Raw genomic sequence first — 16044 nt, 5'->3', positions numbered from 1 at the left:
CAAAGAAGCTTAATGGGAAAACAGAGTTTGCCTTAAGCCTTCTAAGTAGCGGTTGTACTTGAAAACAAAACATTGCTCCAAATATTAGCTCTTTTCTAGTTGAAACTATTTCATTGCCCTTCCCTACTCTCAAAGACAGAAAAGCTTCTCTGGAAATTTCTTTTGGAGAAGGAAATTTCCTATTTTTGTCTCTAGCTCAAGACAAGTTTAGAGACATATTTGACTAAACTGTTTACTTTAAATTTGTCAGTTTGGAAAGATGCTTTTTCATACATGTCAGAGCTTCTTACATGTCTGTTTTAAAAAATGTTTTAGTTTTCAAATGGTAGATTGCTGTTTTAACAGTAAGCTGTTCAAAAACCATCTCAGGCCCATTATTTTCTCACTAAACTTTATCACGCCAGCGTCAGAGCCCTGAGAAACACTTTGACTGTGATGCATCACATTAGGACAGATTCTCTATGCTGCTTTGCTGAACCTCCATAGCTGTCTGTTTTGACTCTATAGTCAGAGTCTGAATTTATGGCTATCCTTTGCACCTAATTGGCATAGATGTGCACTCAAGAACATAACAATTTGCAATATTCTCCACCTATATTGACACCAGTTCACAATCATTGATTGATCCCTGTGGTGTCTATGAAATATAGCTAGGTAGGCAAACCTCTTTCCTCTTGTACATCTTTAGTTTCACTGCCTCGGTTGGATTATTGTAGCAAATTCCTCATTGGTCCCCTTGACTCTTGCATGTCTTTGCTTCTTCCTTCCTCACAGTGCCACCAGATCATTCATCTTACAGTCACAAATCTGGCCATCCCACACCTCTGCTTACTTTTCATGACTACCAGTTACCCTTCAGACAAAGCACAAACTGTATCACCTTGGCTCCAACTTACCTTTCTGTCCTCCCGGCCTAAGCAGCTCTCCTTCCTTCACCGCTTGACTCGGCTAGTTGATAACCTACCACTCCTTGTGCTTAGAAGTCCCCGTGGCCTGCACTGGGGGAGGGGAGAGCAAATCCCAGTGAGAGGCATCTAGGATGTTTTCCTGGAGGCTGACACCCTTTCACACACTCTTGCTTTTGTTCTGCTCTTATTCAGCTAGAATACCCTCTGCCCATTCTCCATCTGGCAAATTCCCATTCACCCTTCAGAATTTAGTTCAAGCCTCCTCACGCTGTGAGGCTTATCTCCCTGTGTAGATTTGTTAATGGCTTCTTTTTTCTCTTCCTTGTTCTGTCTGTCCCTTTGCAGTGCGATGATCTGTTAATGAGTCTGTCTCTACTGGCAAATTTTGAACTCGTTAAAGATCCAGGATTCATAGAAACTAGAGTATGGGTTACCAGTGGCTGGGGCCAGGGTAGGGAAGGGGAAGTTAATGCTTAGTTGGTACAGAATTTCTCTTTAGGATGATGGAAAAATTTTGGTAATGGATGTGGTGATGATAGCAGAACTTTGTGAATGTAGTTAACACCACTGAATTACATATTTGAATGTGGTTAAGAGAAGAAATTTTAGGTTATATATGTTACTAGAATAAAAACTAAAAAAAAATAGGACTGTACAACACAAATAGTGAACCCTAATATGAACTATGGACTATAGTTAATAATATAATTATAGTAATCTTTGATCAGTTGTAACAAAGGTATCACACTAATGCAAGGTGTTACTTATAGGGGAGGTATATGGGCGCTTTGTACACTCTGCCTGCTTTTTCCGTAAACCTACAACTTCTCTAATAAAAAATAATTATATATATATATTTATATAGTCATATATATATGATCCAGGACTCTGCCTTATTCATCTCTATATATCCAGCATACAGCATAAGTGAAGGCTCTTGGTAGTTCCAGAAAAATCTGCTGGCTGGCTGGCTGGCTGGAGAAGTGACGTAAGCAAGCCTCCATTTTAGAAGTATAAAGGAAAACTGAATAAAATGCCCCCAAGTATCTCACACACTTAAACATGTCATTAGCAAATGTGGGATGCATGTCAGGGGAAAGCATTCCTGCAAGTTACGTCATGTGGCCGGCTGGACTTTAGTTGAACCTTGAAGATGAGACAGGATTCAAATACAACGGGAGAGGAGGTGCCATCTCCAGGTAAGAAGAGCCTGGATTGTGTCATGATTGAAGAAATCAAATGTTTTACATCTGGAAAGGCTCTTCACAAGTTAATTAAGGAGATTAATTGGGTGGTCCAGGGTCATATAGCTACTTTATAGGAAAATTAGGACTCGCGGTTCACGTGTGGGCAGCATGTTTGCTGTTAAAGCACTGAGGAAGAAAACCCCAACTGGCCCTGTACCACTCACGCCTGCCACGCCATCCTCCTCTCTCCCTCACCCGCGCTCTTCTTAAATCCCCCACATGCGTCTAAAAGGAAGGCATTGTTAATAAAAAAAAATAACACTAGTGCTCTGGTAGAAGGAAGGTTTAAGATATCCTTTTATCTGTCATAACACTGGAAAATAGTCTTTGAAAGTATAATGGCTAATCATGTTTTGGCAAAGTGGTATATGAAATGGAAATTTCCTTTGGCTTGTTCATCCTCAGTGAAGATGATCCTACAACAAAATAGCATGCGGCCTCCTCTCTTGGGAACAGTCGAGGGTAAAATATAAACCGTGTTTTCATATACTGTCAGGCATTTGGAGAGCTGCCATCTATAATTTTAATATTGTCTGATTGTACATTCTCCACCTCAATGAGTGCTTAAGTAGGTTTTCATTCTATCGTCAACACTGCATTTCCCCAGCATAAGTGGAAGCCTCTACTGAACCTTCAGAAAGTTGTCTCGCTTTGACAGAGGCATCCTATCCCTTGTGTGAACTGTTATATAGTTCTTTGCAATTTTTTTAGGGTGTGATCTCCAGAGATATTAAAAAAGCAAACAAAAACAAATGAACTAAATTATCAGATCCTGACAGAAGTTCAAGTGAATGATAAATGATAGAATTGGGCTCAAATATTCAGATTCGCCTCACTCCTGAGCTGGGTATACATGCACATGTGTCTGTGTGTGTGTGTGTATAATATAAAAATAGAAAACAGACTATATATACATGTTCAGTAGAATGATAGATAAAGTTTTTATTGATAGATTGAAAGAGTAATCCTGGAAAACCTAATGGAAGCATCTGAGATGGGACCAGGTATTCTGTAGTCAGAGAAGGTTTGCAGTTAGTCTGGAAAGCACAGCAAGAAAAGAGCCATTGTGAGGCAATGGGAAGTAAACCCTCAAATTAATTCTTGACTTTGGGAGTCTACATGAACAGCCATTAGGAAGCAGTATGTCTTCTGAGTGCCTTCATAGGTATAGCATGGGGTGAATGAATGGTGCTCAGAAACTGAGTCTTATGGGAGCTCAAATGAAGAAGACTGAATCTGGGAGCAGGATCCTCATCTAGAAAACTGTTGAAAAAGTACCCGTGATAGTACAAGGCTCTAGGCTGGGACTTGGGGTGTGGGGTCCAAGAGGAAGGGGCGCATCTGAGAGCGGAGCCTTGCTGCTGGGTTAGATATGGCAAGGTGCAGTAAAAGGGTAATTAAGGCTGAGTTCAAGTTGGGAGACTGAGAGACAGGGAGGAGGAGCAAGAATGGAGAATTCAGAAGGGGGAGTGATTACGTTCACCCAATTATTCTGTATTTTTGCAATGTATTAATAGGTATCACATGAATTAGGAATTCTGTGGTCAGATGTGCTTGAAATATACTGAGATAAAGTTAAACAGTCACTCCCTGACTTCTCAGGTCCTTTAGCATGCTACTATGCACTGATGGAATTTTGTATTCAGTGTTGCCCAAATTTACCAGATTATGGCAACAGGCTTCTGATTGGTTGGTGGAGCACCTTGGGGAACACACTTTGGAACATAAATGCAAGACAAGAGACTGGTCTGGCTGTCTGTCTCTCTGCACGCCGGCGTGTTTGTCTTCACATATCTGGGTGACAATGGCTTATCCAAGGGGGAGGATCTTGTGATCTTAATCGGGATGGAACTTGAGAGCAAGTAAGGGAGTGAGGGAGGAGGGAGCAGGCCGTTCATAGGCAGGGGGTATTCTCCAGAAGTGTGGTGAATGGGGTGGCTGCATGGCTACCAGGAAGTCACTGGAGGTGGGGGTGGGGAAACAAGAGGAGATAAGGCAGGGGCAGTAGAGGCCCAGCCAGACCTGGACAACGTGTTGTCACCAGGGATGAGGTCGGGAAGAGCTGATGCGTGGCAGCTTCTGGAACAGTGGGTCCCTAAGCAGCAGAGAGGCCCACGGGGTTCTCCAGGCTGCTTTCATTTCACCTGTTGTGTTGTGGTGGGATGCTAATGCGAGGTCAAGCGCCAAACGGATATTTCTAAAACTGCGAGTTCCATTCAGCAGTTAGTGACCTTTTACTTGGAGGACACTAGTTCTGAAGAGAAGGGGAAAGAGGCAGTTAACTTTCTACATGTGGTATGACTGCTTCTAAAACATCTGTGAATACATCCACATCTTCCACTGTCATCAGGCAAAGCGGTTTAATATAATTTGAATTATCTCTAACTTTTCTGAGACAACCAAGGAAATAAACATGACGACGAATAACTGCAAGTCTTATGCCCAGTTTTATCAACCAATTTTACATTTTATTCTTTCGTACCGCCAAGATTAAACACAGACTGTGAAGCCCGCTTCTTTGAGCCAGATGGAATTGACATCGTGCTCTGTGAGGTGTTTAAAAGAAAACTCCTGCCCCTGGAATGGAGGTGTGCAATATATGTTTTTACGTATTTAAGAAAATATTTTTTTTCTTTTCCTGGACCATACATTTTACTTGCAGAGATTTGAGTTTTCTTTTGCTCTGGCCTATCTCCTGTTGACATCAAATAGTTTAAGCTGGGCCAAATGTGGGAGAATGGACAGTTGCTAATGTAAATTTCACAGCGAGGAGAAAAGGCTTCCGTTGGAAGCGCACAAGGCGTGCCTTTGTGAAGTCGCTCCTTTGTGCTCTTTCTGCTCTGGCTCTGACTTGAGCTGGCTCACGGGGCTTCTGCTCTGCTCCTCTGCTCCCTCATGAGAGCCAAGAATACTTGTGCTAATGCCATCCCTCAGAGGTGTTCATGAAAAGAGCATGTTTTTAAGTGTCTCTGATAAAAATAAATACAAGAAATGTGCAGTGAGTTTGAGCAGCAGCCTGTGTGCCTTCCTGAGTTCCGGTGGTGGAAGAAAACTGAAAGGCCGTGGAAATGGTCGCATGTAGGTACTGTTCTGTGCCACCTCTCTTCGCTGTCTCCTGTTTCTGTCTCTCTCCCCACATCCTGTTTGTGAATGGGATTGGGGAGAACCCGGCGCAAGTGCTGGGCCCACCTCAACATCCCGGTCTGGAGAACCCCCACGTATTGCTGGGTCAGCCTTGGGAACGCCGGCTGGCACCCGCTGCCGCCTCCTCTGCTTTTCTGCCTCCCGTCAAGTGGGCCCTGACGCATCTGAACACAAACAGAAAGGGGTCAGTAGTGTCAGGATATCTGTTGTGAGAGGAATGCCTTCAAAGAGCCGTTCGTTTTGTTTTGCCAACTGTTTTAAAATCCCCCTCTTGTGTTTAGTTTTGCATGAGCACTTGAGTAACATCTCCATGTGGCTTCTTAGACCCATGCCACCTTCTAGAATAGTCATCAGAAAGCCTGGCCTACCAGGAACTCTCTCCCTCCTGCCCTGGCCCGTCGAACACGGTTGCCTCTGCGATGAAGGAGTAGCGCGTGGTGTTCTTGGAGAGGAGCCTTACAGACTTTCTTCTCCTTAGAATGGCTCTATCAGAAGAAACTTTTTATACCCAAAGAGGTCCACATCGGAATTCGAATAGTCACAGGAGTGATTTGAATACTGTTGATTTGAGCAGGATCCTGGTGTCAAGCTCCAGTCATCACAAACAGAGACAGAAACATTACTCATCAGGGATCTGGATTCCACTGGACTGGATCTCATTTCCTAAAAACACTGGTTTCTTCATTTTGGCACAGAAAAGAAAAAATGACTTGTTCCCCTCACAGAATCCCATGACAATGTTCTGTGTGGATGCTGTGTTGTCGCATTCCACAGAAGCCACCCAAAACACTGCTTTGATACTTTTGCAAGAGAGCTAAAGGGGCAGGGGCTTCTGCTGTTAAATGTTCGAAGGAATGAGTTTTCTGAGTTACTTATTATAAAAATCAGGTTTTCCATGGAGATTGGGAGGGATGAGGCTTGCCACCAACTTGCTGATCACTGGGTGTTGAAGTCTCTCCGTAGCCACGATCTGTTTGTAGAGTTCTTGGCTATAGACATCCATCCTTGCCAGACCAAGCACTGCTTTTTGAGTTTGGCAGAGGAGCTGGATGCATATGGATGCATATACTAGCTTCTCAGTCACAGTACAGAGAGGAAGAGGCAGTGTCGGCCTGGGCTATGGAGGAGAGCCCCTGAAAGCCTCTTCTGCAGGTGGCACATGGAAAATGGGCCTGCGAGCAGCTCTTGTAGAAGGTGAATGAGCTGTGTCCTGTGCAGTGTTAGCTCAGCTCCCGGGTGCATGGCCAGTGCCTGTCCTGGCTGAATCATCTTCTGCATGGCATCCTTTGCTGCCTCTGTTAGGTGCATGGTAGACAAGTATGAGTCCCCAGTTTTTCTGTCCACTTAAAAGACCGACATTGTCGCTGCCATTTGATTCTATGTGACCTGTGTGTGTACTGGAGCTAGACGTGGCTTTCACCATCTGTGCCCTTTAAAATGTGGGATTGCGTTCGTTTCCTGCCCAGTGGACCCAAGGTGTTTGCAGAGGTAGGGGGGATGACTGGCGGGAAAGCTGTGTTCCCCTGTGCTTTGTCGTCGTCCTCGTATCCAGAAGAAGGGCAGGGGTGGGACTGCCTTGGGCCTACTGGTTCTCACCTGGGGATGTTTGGAAAGGTATGGGAGAGGGGTTGGTGGACATGATGGGGAACCCTGCAGGCTGTTAGCAGGGACCAGTTGCTAGATATCTGTTAGTGTGGAAAACACCAGAAGTCAGGACCAGTGGGAGGGAGCAGCAGGGCTTTGCTGTCCCTGAAGGTTAGTCCAGTCATGGGAGTTTGCCCACCTGGCCTTGGAGAGAGTCTGAGCCCAGGGCAGCTAGATGCAGCCTTCCATTTTTGGTTCAAAGCCATCTGCCTCTCTGTTGGTCCATCCACCCTTCCTTTCGGTACTCTAAAGATTTATTTATTTATTTATTTCTCTTCCCTACCCCAGTTGTCTGTTCTCTGTGTTTATTTGCTGTGTGTTCTTCTTTGTCCACTTCTGTTGTTGTCAACAGCTCGGGAATCTGTGTTTCTTTTTGTTGCGTCATCTTGTGTCAGCTCTCCGTGTGTGTGGTGCCATTCCTGGGCAGGCTGCACTTTCTTTTGTGATGGGCGGCTCTCCTTACGGGGCGCACTCCTTGCGCGTGGGGCTCCCCTACGCGGGGGACACCCCTGCATGGCAGGGCACTCTTTGCACGCATCAGCACTGTGCATGGACCAGCTCCACACGGGTCATGGAGGCCCGGGGTTTGAACCGCAGACCTCCCATGTGGTAGACGGATGCCCTAACCACTGGGCCAAGTCTGCCGCCGCTTTCAGGACTCTTGTAGTGAAGGGTCTTTCCTCAGTGATGTCACATTGACTGCTGTAGTCAACTGAAGTTCCTAGATAATATCAAGTTCTTAATACGAGTGAGAAGAAAGAAGGTGGAAGGAGTTAAGTGGAAGGAGGGAGAGAAAAAAAAAAGAAGAGGAGAGTGAAAAGATGTCTTATAATTTGCCTAGGTATGAGAATAGGCATCTAACTTTTTGGTCCAGGAAGATATGATTCATCCTAATAGAATGCCCACTGCAGCCTGGTCAGTGGTTCTCAAACTTGCGTGTGTATCCAAGGCTCCGAGAGATTCTGTTCAAACACACATTACTGAGCACCATCCCCAGAGTTTCTGATTCCAAAAGATTGGAATCAAGTCTGGGAATTTGCTTGACTGGCAAGTTTTCAGGTGCTGCCGGCCCAAGGCCCACACTTCTCCAGAGTGAGGTCTTAGAGCAGAGAGAAACCCCTGGGCAGCTTCCACCTCTGGAAACCCTGGAGGTCCAGGGAGGAAGAGGAGGAACTAGCCTTCCTCTTGACTTTTAATCGTAGCCCAAGAAAAAGAGGGAAGGAATTAAAGTTCCCGCACCCCTCCCCCCAAGAAGATGGGCCGGTGGCAGCTTCACCATCACCTCTGTAGCTGGGATCTACTCAGAGTCCATTGTACTGGATTTTCTGAAACATCAGGGAAACCCAACAGATTACCCTTGGCTTTTTCATGTCTTCCTGTAGAGATGGAAGTGTATTCAGCAGGTAGCCTTTCTTGATGTCTCTTAGCTTAGATGGACTGATAAACCGGACCATCAGAGATGATGGATGAACTTAATTTTGTTACCAAATAAGGGTAAGTTACAAGAATATACAACTCTTGATGGTTTCTCTAAGGTTTCTCTAAAAGAAGTCATCTGGCTTTGAAGCTCAACCCACTGGATGTCTCATGTTTTTCAGGAACGCAAACAAAGTTTGGCTTGGGAAAGGTGCTTTCTATTGCATTTCCCAGTGTACTTCTCCACTGTCGGTAATACAAAGTACATGCTGTTTTTATTTCTTCTTCCTGATGCATTAGCCATGAGGATGCTTTATTCTGGTCCCCAAAAGGAAAAAACAGATATTGGTGGAGAGCTGTTAGAAGTGTGAGAAGGCATGTGAATGACACTTTGAGAGCTTCTATCTTTACTGTCAATACCCAATTTTTCAAGCTAATCCTGAGAACAGCTTTTCATCAAATTCTACCTTACGGCAGAATAACATCAAACATTTTTTTCAACCTGATGTTTGCTTGCAGTTATGAAATGTTATTCATTTGAGTACTTAGCAGCAGTTGAAGGGCAAAATATTTTTGGAGGGGGGTTTCATTTTTTTAATCCAGTATAGAGTGCCTTGCAGCACTAAATAAAAATGTCACCATATAAAATGTAAAGGCTCTCTGTTACAAATGTTTTCAAAAATTTATGAAGCGCTGAGGATTTGATTTAGCTTATCCTCTTTCTGTGATTTATTTATACTTAATGTTAGTTTCTACATTTGAGGCATGAAGAACTTTTTCAAATTAAAAACTGTAGTGAATCAGTTTTATTTGAAGAAAAACTCCACCATGCCAATTTTTACCTATGTGGTTGATCTCTCTTCATGTGTGCAAGGGGCACATATGTTTGGGGATTTCTCACTGGCGAAACTGTTCATTGTTGGGCAGGTTAATTTACCCAGCAATTTGGTTTTGACAGCAGTTTCTGTGGTGTCACTAGATCTTTTTTTCAGGCATTAATCATGATTACACAACGTAGTAACAAAGGAGAGGGGTGAGAACAGGCATCACTTTTGGAACCACTGGTTCCCTCCATCCCTCCCTCCGTCCCCCCCTTCCCCAAGTTGCCTGTGTTATCAGGAACAACGTTAGACAGAGACAACGGCGCAGTCTTCTGTGTGGATGGTGAGTGATAAATAGTGAACCATAATGGGATTAGCTACATATGAAAGAAATGAAGGAAAGAAAATGAACTCAAAATACACTCATAAGCTTTTTGTTTCCTTTTTTTCTTCTGAGTAGTAAATAGAAGCCTAGAATCTGAGGAGGTGAACTTTTTCAGAGCCCTAGAGTGTTTGAAGACGCCAGCTGCTGGCCCTATTTGTTTTCACCTTCAGGGCAGCGGGACCTGCCCCAGAGGACATGAGTGTATTCACTTGTGACCGGTGGGCTCCACTGAATTGTAGGTGGCTGCTAGAAGGCACAGGAAAGCTCAGTTGCCCTGGGCACCCTGGCTTCTGCCTGTCCATCTGTCCTCCTGGCCCTCCATATCTTTATCCCGTCCTTGCTTCTTTCTATTCCTTCTCTCTTATTTCTATTCTTCCAGTCTGCGGGTACTTTTGTTTTTAGGAGGTTCTGGGGATTGAACTCAGGACCTCGTACATGGGAAGCAGGCGCTATTTCACTGAGCTATAGCCACTCCCCTGCGGATACTTTTGAGCACCTCCGTGGGCCAGGTGCTCTGGCTCCAGAGGGTTAGTCACTACCTCAGCTTCTCATTGAATGAGGGGAAATGGGCCTGTCTTCTCTGCTAAAAATAATTAACCTTTTTTGTGTGTGGAGGTACTGGGGGTGGGGATTGAACCTGGGACCTCGTAAGTGGGAACCTAGCACTCAACCACTGAGCCACATTGGCTCCCTGGAGTTGGTTTTTTTGGTTTTTAAAGATTTATTTCTCTCCCCCTACTGCTGCCCCCCACCCGGTTGTCTGCTCTCTGTGTCCATTCACTGTGTGTTCTCCTGTGTCCGCTTGCATTCTTGTCAGTGGCACTGGGAATCTGTGTCCCTTTTTGTTGTGTCATCTTGCTGCATCAGCTCTCCATGTGTGTGGCACCACTTCTGGGCAGGCTGCACTTTTTTTCATGCAGGGCAGCTCTCCTTATGGGACGTGCTCCTTGAGTATGGGGCTCCCCTATGCAGGGGGCACCCCTGCATGGCAGGGTACTCCTTGCATGGGCCAACTCACCACACAGGTCAGGAGACCCTGGGTTTGAACCCTGGACCTCCCATGTGGTAGGCAGATGCTCTTATCATTTGAGCCAAATCTGCTTCCCATCCCTGAGTTGGTTTTCTTGTTTGTTTTGCTTGTTGTTTGTTTTTGTTTTTAGGAGGCATCGGGAACTGAACCCGGGACCTCCCATGTGGGAAGCAGGCGCTCAACCACTTGAGCCACATCCACTCCCCAATAATTAACTTTTAATATGAACATCAAGGAAGAAAAGGAATAAAAGATACTCAGTAATAACAAGGACAAAGCCCTCTTTACTTAGTTTTCCAACTTGTCTGTCATTGAGGTTCAAAACTATTATAAGGGAAGTGGATTTGGCCCAGTGGTTCGGGTGTCCGTCTACCACATGGGAGGTCTGCGGTTCAAATCCTGGGCCTCCTTGACCCGTGTGGAGCTGGCCCATGCACAGTGCTGATGCGCGCAAGGAATGCCCTGCCATGCAGGGATGTCCCCGGGTAGGGGAGCCCCATGCGCAAGGAGTGCGCCCCGTAAGGAGAGCCGCCCAGCATGAAAGAAAGTGCAGCCTGCCCAGGAATGGCGCCCCATTCCTGGAGAGCTGATGCAACAAGATGACGCAACAAAAGAAACACAGATTCCCATGCCGCTGACAACAACAGAAGCGGACAAAGAACACGCAGCAAATAGACACAGAGAACAAGCAACTGGGGCGGGGGAGAGAAGGGGAGAGAAATAAATAAATTTTTTAAAAAACTATTATAGAATGTCAGGAAATACACAGAATAGTGAAAAAAAGTACATATCTGGTTTTTAGAACTTGTTTTGAGCATATTGTCTTTATGATCTTGGTTTTATTCCTTTTCTTAATGGAAAGAATCATTTTGATAAGTAAAATCATCTTTTTCCCCCCTCCCCAGACTGTTGGGAAGAAGTTACCTGCAACTGCAGCAACTCAAGAGCCGTCAAAAACAGAAATGGATGGCAGGACGAAGAGTAAGTTTCCTTATTTATCCATTCTACATTTGAAAACACTTAAGGGCTTTCCAATAATTGAAATCCTTTTGGAAAATACTTATGTGATCATGATAGCTTTCTCAAACACATCAGAAAAAAAATGGATACAAATGTGTTTAATTCGAGTCCTTAGAGTAGAACAGGCACAAGTTTGATTCAGAATTTTCTTGGAATTTTTGCCTTTATGGGACATGGTTCTTTGCTGCCATATTTATCTCACCCATGTAAGAACTAAGGTTTATCTGTATATATCCAGAGTACTTTCCATAGTTTGGGTGACAGAAAATTCTAGAGAATAGCAAGTCAAGCAGTTTAGGGATTCACAGGCTTCAGGTTAGAGAGGCCTTCTCTAATATCTCCTTTAGCCCAACAACTCAACCAGTCCTGCCTGCCCCTGACTTCCTCCAAGCATCCTCAGCACACCTCTGCTTGAGTAGCTCCAGAGGTAGCGATGTCCCCACCACGCAGTTACCAGGACCACTCACACCATCATTGGACAACTCAAACTTTTTAGAAATGCCCTTCTTCTTTTGAGGTTAACATGCTTTTCCTATCATTTTTACCCCTGGCTTCTCTTCTCTGGGTTTATATTAATATTGGCCCATTTTCCTTTTAAGAGCCTTTTAAGTGTTTGAAGGCAGTTGTCTCTCCCAAATCTTCCCAGAAGTCAGTATTCCCAATTCTAGAGTCGCCGGATAAAATCCAGGATGGCCAGTTCAATGTGAATTTCAGATAAAGAACAAATATTGCATGGGACACACTTAGATGAAAACATTATTCATTGTTTATCTGGAATTCACATTGAACTGGGCATCCTGGAGTTGTACATGCTAAATCTGGCAATCCTTCAATTCCCTGAGTCCCTCCTCCAGCGACTGGGTCATTCTGGACGGGCACCAGTGTTTCTCTTCGCAGAAACAAACAACTTCAAGTTCCTTCTAGGGATTTTGTTTTATTTTTTCTGTTCCAGATTTCCATATGTGGATAATGTAGGCAGACTGCTAATCTAGTTTGGAAAGCCGAAGACTGAGAGAAGAAATCTAATACCTAGTTAGGATCAGCATGAGGGCATGCACAGATTTATTCATTTAATGCAGACTGATGTACCAGGAACTCCTTTTGCAGTGCAAAACAGGTCATTCTGAGAGTAAATAATAGTACTTCCTTAGGCGTAGGAAAGTGAAATCTGTGGGACTTGCCAGACTACAAATGGTGATTCAGGTTGTTGAGATACTCTTCATGGATGGTCGACGCCAGTGCTAGAGCTCTGTTAATGGGAAAGGTCAAGGTGAGGTCTGCGTGTCTTCCGTCTGCTGAGGGGATAGTCTGACCAAGAAGAGTGGGCAGAAAGCCCTTGAGTCTAATGCTCTAGTCCCATGGTTCTCAAACTTGCGTGTGCATCAGACTCCCCAGGAGGGCTGGTTAAAACGCAGGTTGCTGGACTCTACTCCCAGAATTTCTGCGTCAGTAGGTTTGGAGCAGAGCCTGAAAAGTGGTTTTCTGACAGGTTTCCAGGAGATGCTGTGGGTCTGGGGACTGCACTTGGAGAAACATTGTTCTGAACGTGTAAATATTCTTCAGGAGAAACTGGACTTGTGTTTATTCGTGCAGGTTATAGCTAAGCCTACCTTTAGGCACGAAAATCTTAAAGATGCTTGAAGAGTCCTAAAAAATTTTTTTTTTTAAGAAGTGAAAATTAAACCTCTTCTGAGAATATTTCTCTTGTTGGACAGTAGCATTTCCTTCCTGTCATTCAAACCGCTCATTCCATAGTTTTAGTTACTAACAGTTCTGTAGATGATCAGGGTTTTCAGAAAAGTGGTTTGGATGGCTGGCGTGGGGGATAGGCAGGAGAAGGAAGAGGGGAAGGGGCATCAGACCTCAAAGGTCGCTGGAATGTGGTCCCTAGGACAGGTGTCCTCGAGCATGGGTGAAAACCAGAGGCCTTCACCAACCTGGTTCTTGATTTTTGGAAGTAATAATGTAGAAAGCAGAGCTTTTTTTTTTTTTTTAAAGTGAGAAGGAGTTTCAAGAGAAGGGAAAGGGAAATTTCCTGTAGGTTGGTCAGCTCTATGCAGAGTAAATAAGCACTGGGGGAACTTGTTGGTTGCTTTGGGGGGGAGGCCAAGCAAGAGGGATCCGAGCCTTGAACTTGTAGGATGTGACGCAAAACAGGATGGTCTGCAAGAGGGGCTGGCGAAGTAACTGATCTTTAGGTCTCAGGAACTGGCCTTAGGATAAGAGTATGTCTTAGATGCTTGCTCTTTCTTTTTCCCCCTGTAATGTCTGCAGACAAGAAGCTCAAGTCTTTTTGGAAGCACTGGTGTGTTTTAGAGTAGCACTGTCCACAAGAAATATTAGGTGAGGCCTGTATGTAATGTAATTAAAAATTCTCTAGCAGCCACATTAAAATTAATTTTAATAATAACTTTTCATTTAACTCCTGTCCAAAATCTTATCATTTCAATATGTAATCAATATGAAACTTATTCAATGCTATATTTTCATTCTTTTTTTATCCTGCAAAATCTTTGAAATCCAGTGTGTATTTTACACTTTACAACAGCATGCTGGACTAGCCACATTGCAACTGCTTAGTAGCCACATGTGTCTGGTGGCTACCAAATTGGACACTGTAGTTGTAGAGGAATTCTGAGGTTGAAAACGGCTCCCTGGGCCTGGCAATTAACACAGTTCTGGATGCTCGGCTGCCTTAAGCATGTGGGAGAGCCCTGGCTCTATCCCAAGCCTCATTCATCCCTACAAATATCTTTGTCCTCCAGAAGCATCATGGTGGTGGTGGTGGTGGAGTGTTGTTGAATGAAGATTATGGTTTCTAGGTTTTATTCCTCATTTTTCTTCAACGTTTTTATTCAGTTCACCTATAAATCCTTTCCACTCGAGTTGCAACACATATACCAGGTCTCTTTCTTTCTAGCTACATCACTCCTCTCTAGTCCTCACCACCTTCATCACTGGCCTAGACTACTGAAATAGCCCGATCTGCCTGCACATTTTTGCTTGACTACAATCCGTTCTCCACACCGCAGCAAGAAGGATCTTTTAAACCTGTGAGTCAGATCACCTCACCGTCCTGTTTAAAACCCACCGGTGGCCTTTATTACCCTTCAAATCCCACCGTCCTTTCCCATGGGCCCCGGAGGCCAAGTGACCTGGCTCTTAGGTCTCTGACCTCCATGCACAACTCTCCTCTCCTCCTCCATGACTTCAGCCATGGTAGCTTGCTTTGGTTCCTTCAGACACACTCTGATGTTCACACTAGGCTCTTCGTGATAGCGATTCCTCTTCCTGGAAAGCTATCCTGCTATTTGGGTAGCTTGTTTCTTCTGGTTGTCTTAGACTTACCTTCCTTGGACAGGCCTTTTCTGCCCGCTCAATCTAAGTGGCCCTAGGCACATCACTCTTAATTCTCGATAGTGTATTTCTCACTAGTTGATTTCTCTTTTCCCCTTAACCTCACTATCCATCTCCATCCACTGGAATGTTAGCTCTATGTGAGCAGGCACTGCATCTATTTTTTTTTTAACTGTTATACCCCTAGAATATAGTATATGTTTAGTAAATCATGTTGCTTCTAAAAATAAAACAAAAAGACTACGGTTTAACAGAGGCTGGGTGGTATGTTTCGGCCCAAGAGTCAGAATTCTAGGACTAGTTCTGTTGCTTGCTAGCCCTGTGACCTTGTGCAAATAATTTCATTTCTCTGGTCTTCCTCTTCCTTGTCTCCATTGTCTGCGAAGTCAGGGGGCTGTGCTAAAGATCACCCCTGAGATTGCTCCCAGCATCTTTATCCTCTGATTCCATTCTAAAAGTTTTCAGATTCAGAGTAAACTGTTCAGCATTCAGAAAATTGAGGGGCAGCATGGGAGAGACCAAAGGAAGATGTGACCATTAGGTAGGAAGGTGAGACGTGCTACTGGGTCTAGACTTGAGCATGCATGTAAGTTGGGTAGCAGGTCAGAAAGGAGAATTTTCACCTTCGCAAGAATTGTCAGAGATGCCTTGCGGGGTGTTTCTTAATACGCCTTTTTCATGGACCCCCAGGGCAAGAATTGCTGCAGTTTAGTCTCACTGCCAGGCAGCACTCCTCTGGCTTTCATTGTAAAGAGCAAATTCTGGGGCAGTCATTCTCCCAGGAGTGCAATAAGGAGCCCAGTGCCTTTAGAAAGCCCCCTCTATTTGGAGCATTTCAGTTCTTCAGGATTTCAGGCCGACACCTGTGTTCAGGTGGGAGGAAACTGGGCAAACCTGGTAGAAATGGGAGAAGAGCAGCCACCTTCCTTCTTGTTGGTAGGCAAACCGATGACACAAATTGCCAGGCAGTACTGAGGGAAGCTCTTTCCTGCTCAGCTGTCTCCTCAGCATGCGAAAATACAAGCTCACATCAGGATAAAACGCGATGATTCAGTGTTCCCAAGAATTGGTA

The 16044-nt window shown here is 44.6% G+C and overlaps 1 protein-coding gene across 4 annotated transcripts in view; it reads left to right on the top strand.

Annotated features, from left to right (window-relative positions):
* SH3KBP1 (SH3 domain containing kinase binding protein 1) overlaps window positions 1–16044 on the top strand; it is a 388056-nt gene that overhangs the window by 237585 nt on the left and 134427 nt on the right. For all 4 annotated transcript variants that reach the window (XM_058292032.2, XM_058292030.2, XM_058292029.2 and 1 more), the window contains one exon: window positions 11501–11576. In XM_058292032.2, the coding sequence (XP_058148015.1) occupies window positions 11501–11576 (76 nt within the window). The remainder of the gene's footprint in view (window positions 1–11500; window positions 11577–16044) is intronic.

The sequence above is a fragment of the Dasypus novemcinctus genome, chromosome X (assembly GCF_030445035.2).
Source record: "Dasypus novemcinctus isolate mDasNov1 chromosome X, mDasNov1.1.hap2, whole genome shotgun sequence".
NCBI lineage: Eukaryota > Metazoa > Chordata > Mammalia > Cingulata > Dasypodidae > Dasypus > Dasypus novemcinctus.
Note: the sequence above shows the minus strand (reverse complement) of the source record. Positions and strands in the feature narration are given on the sequence as shown.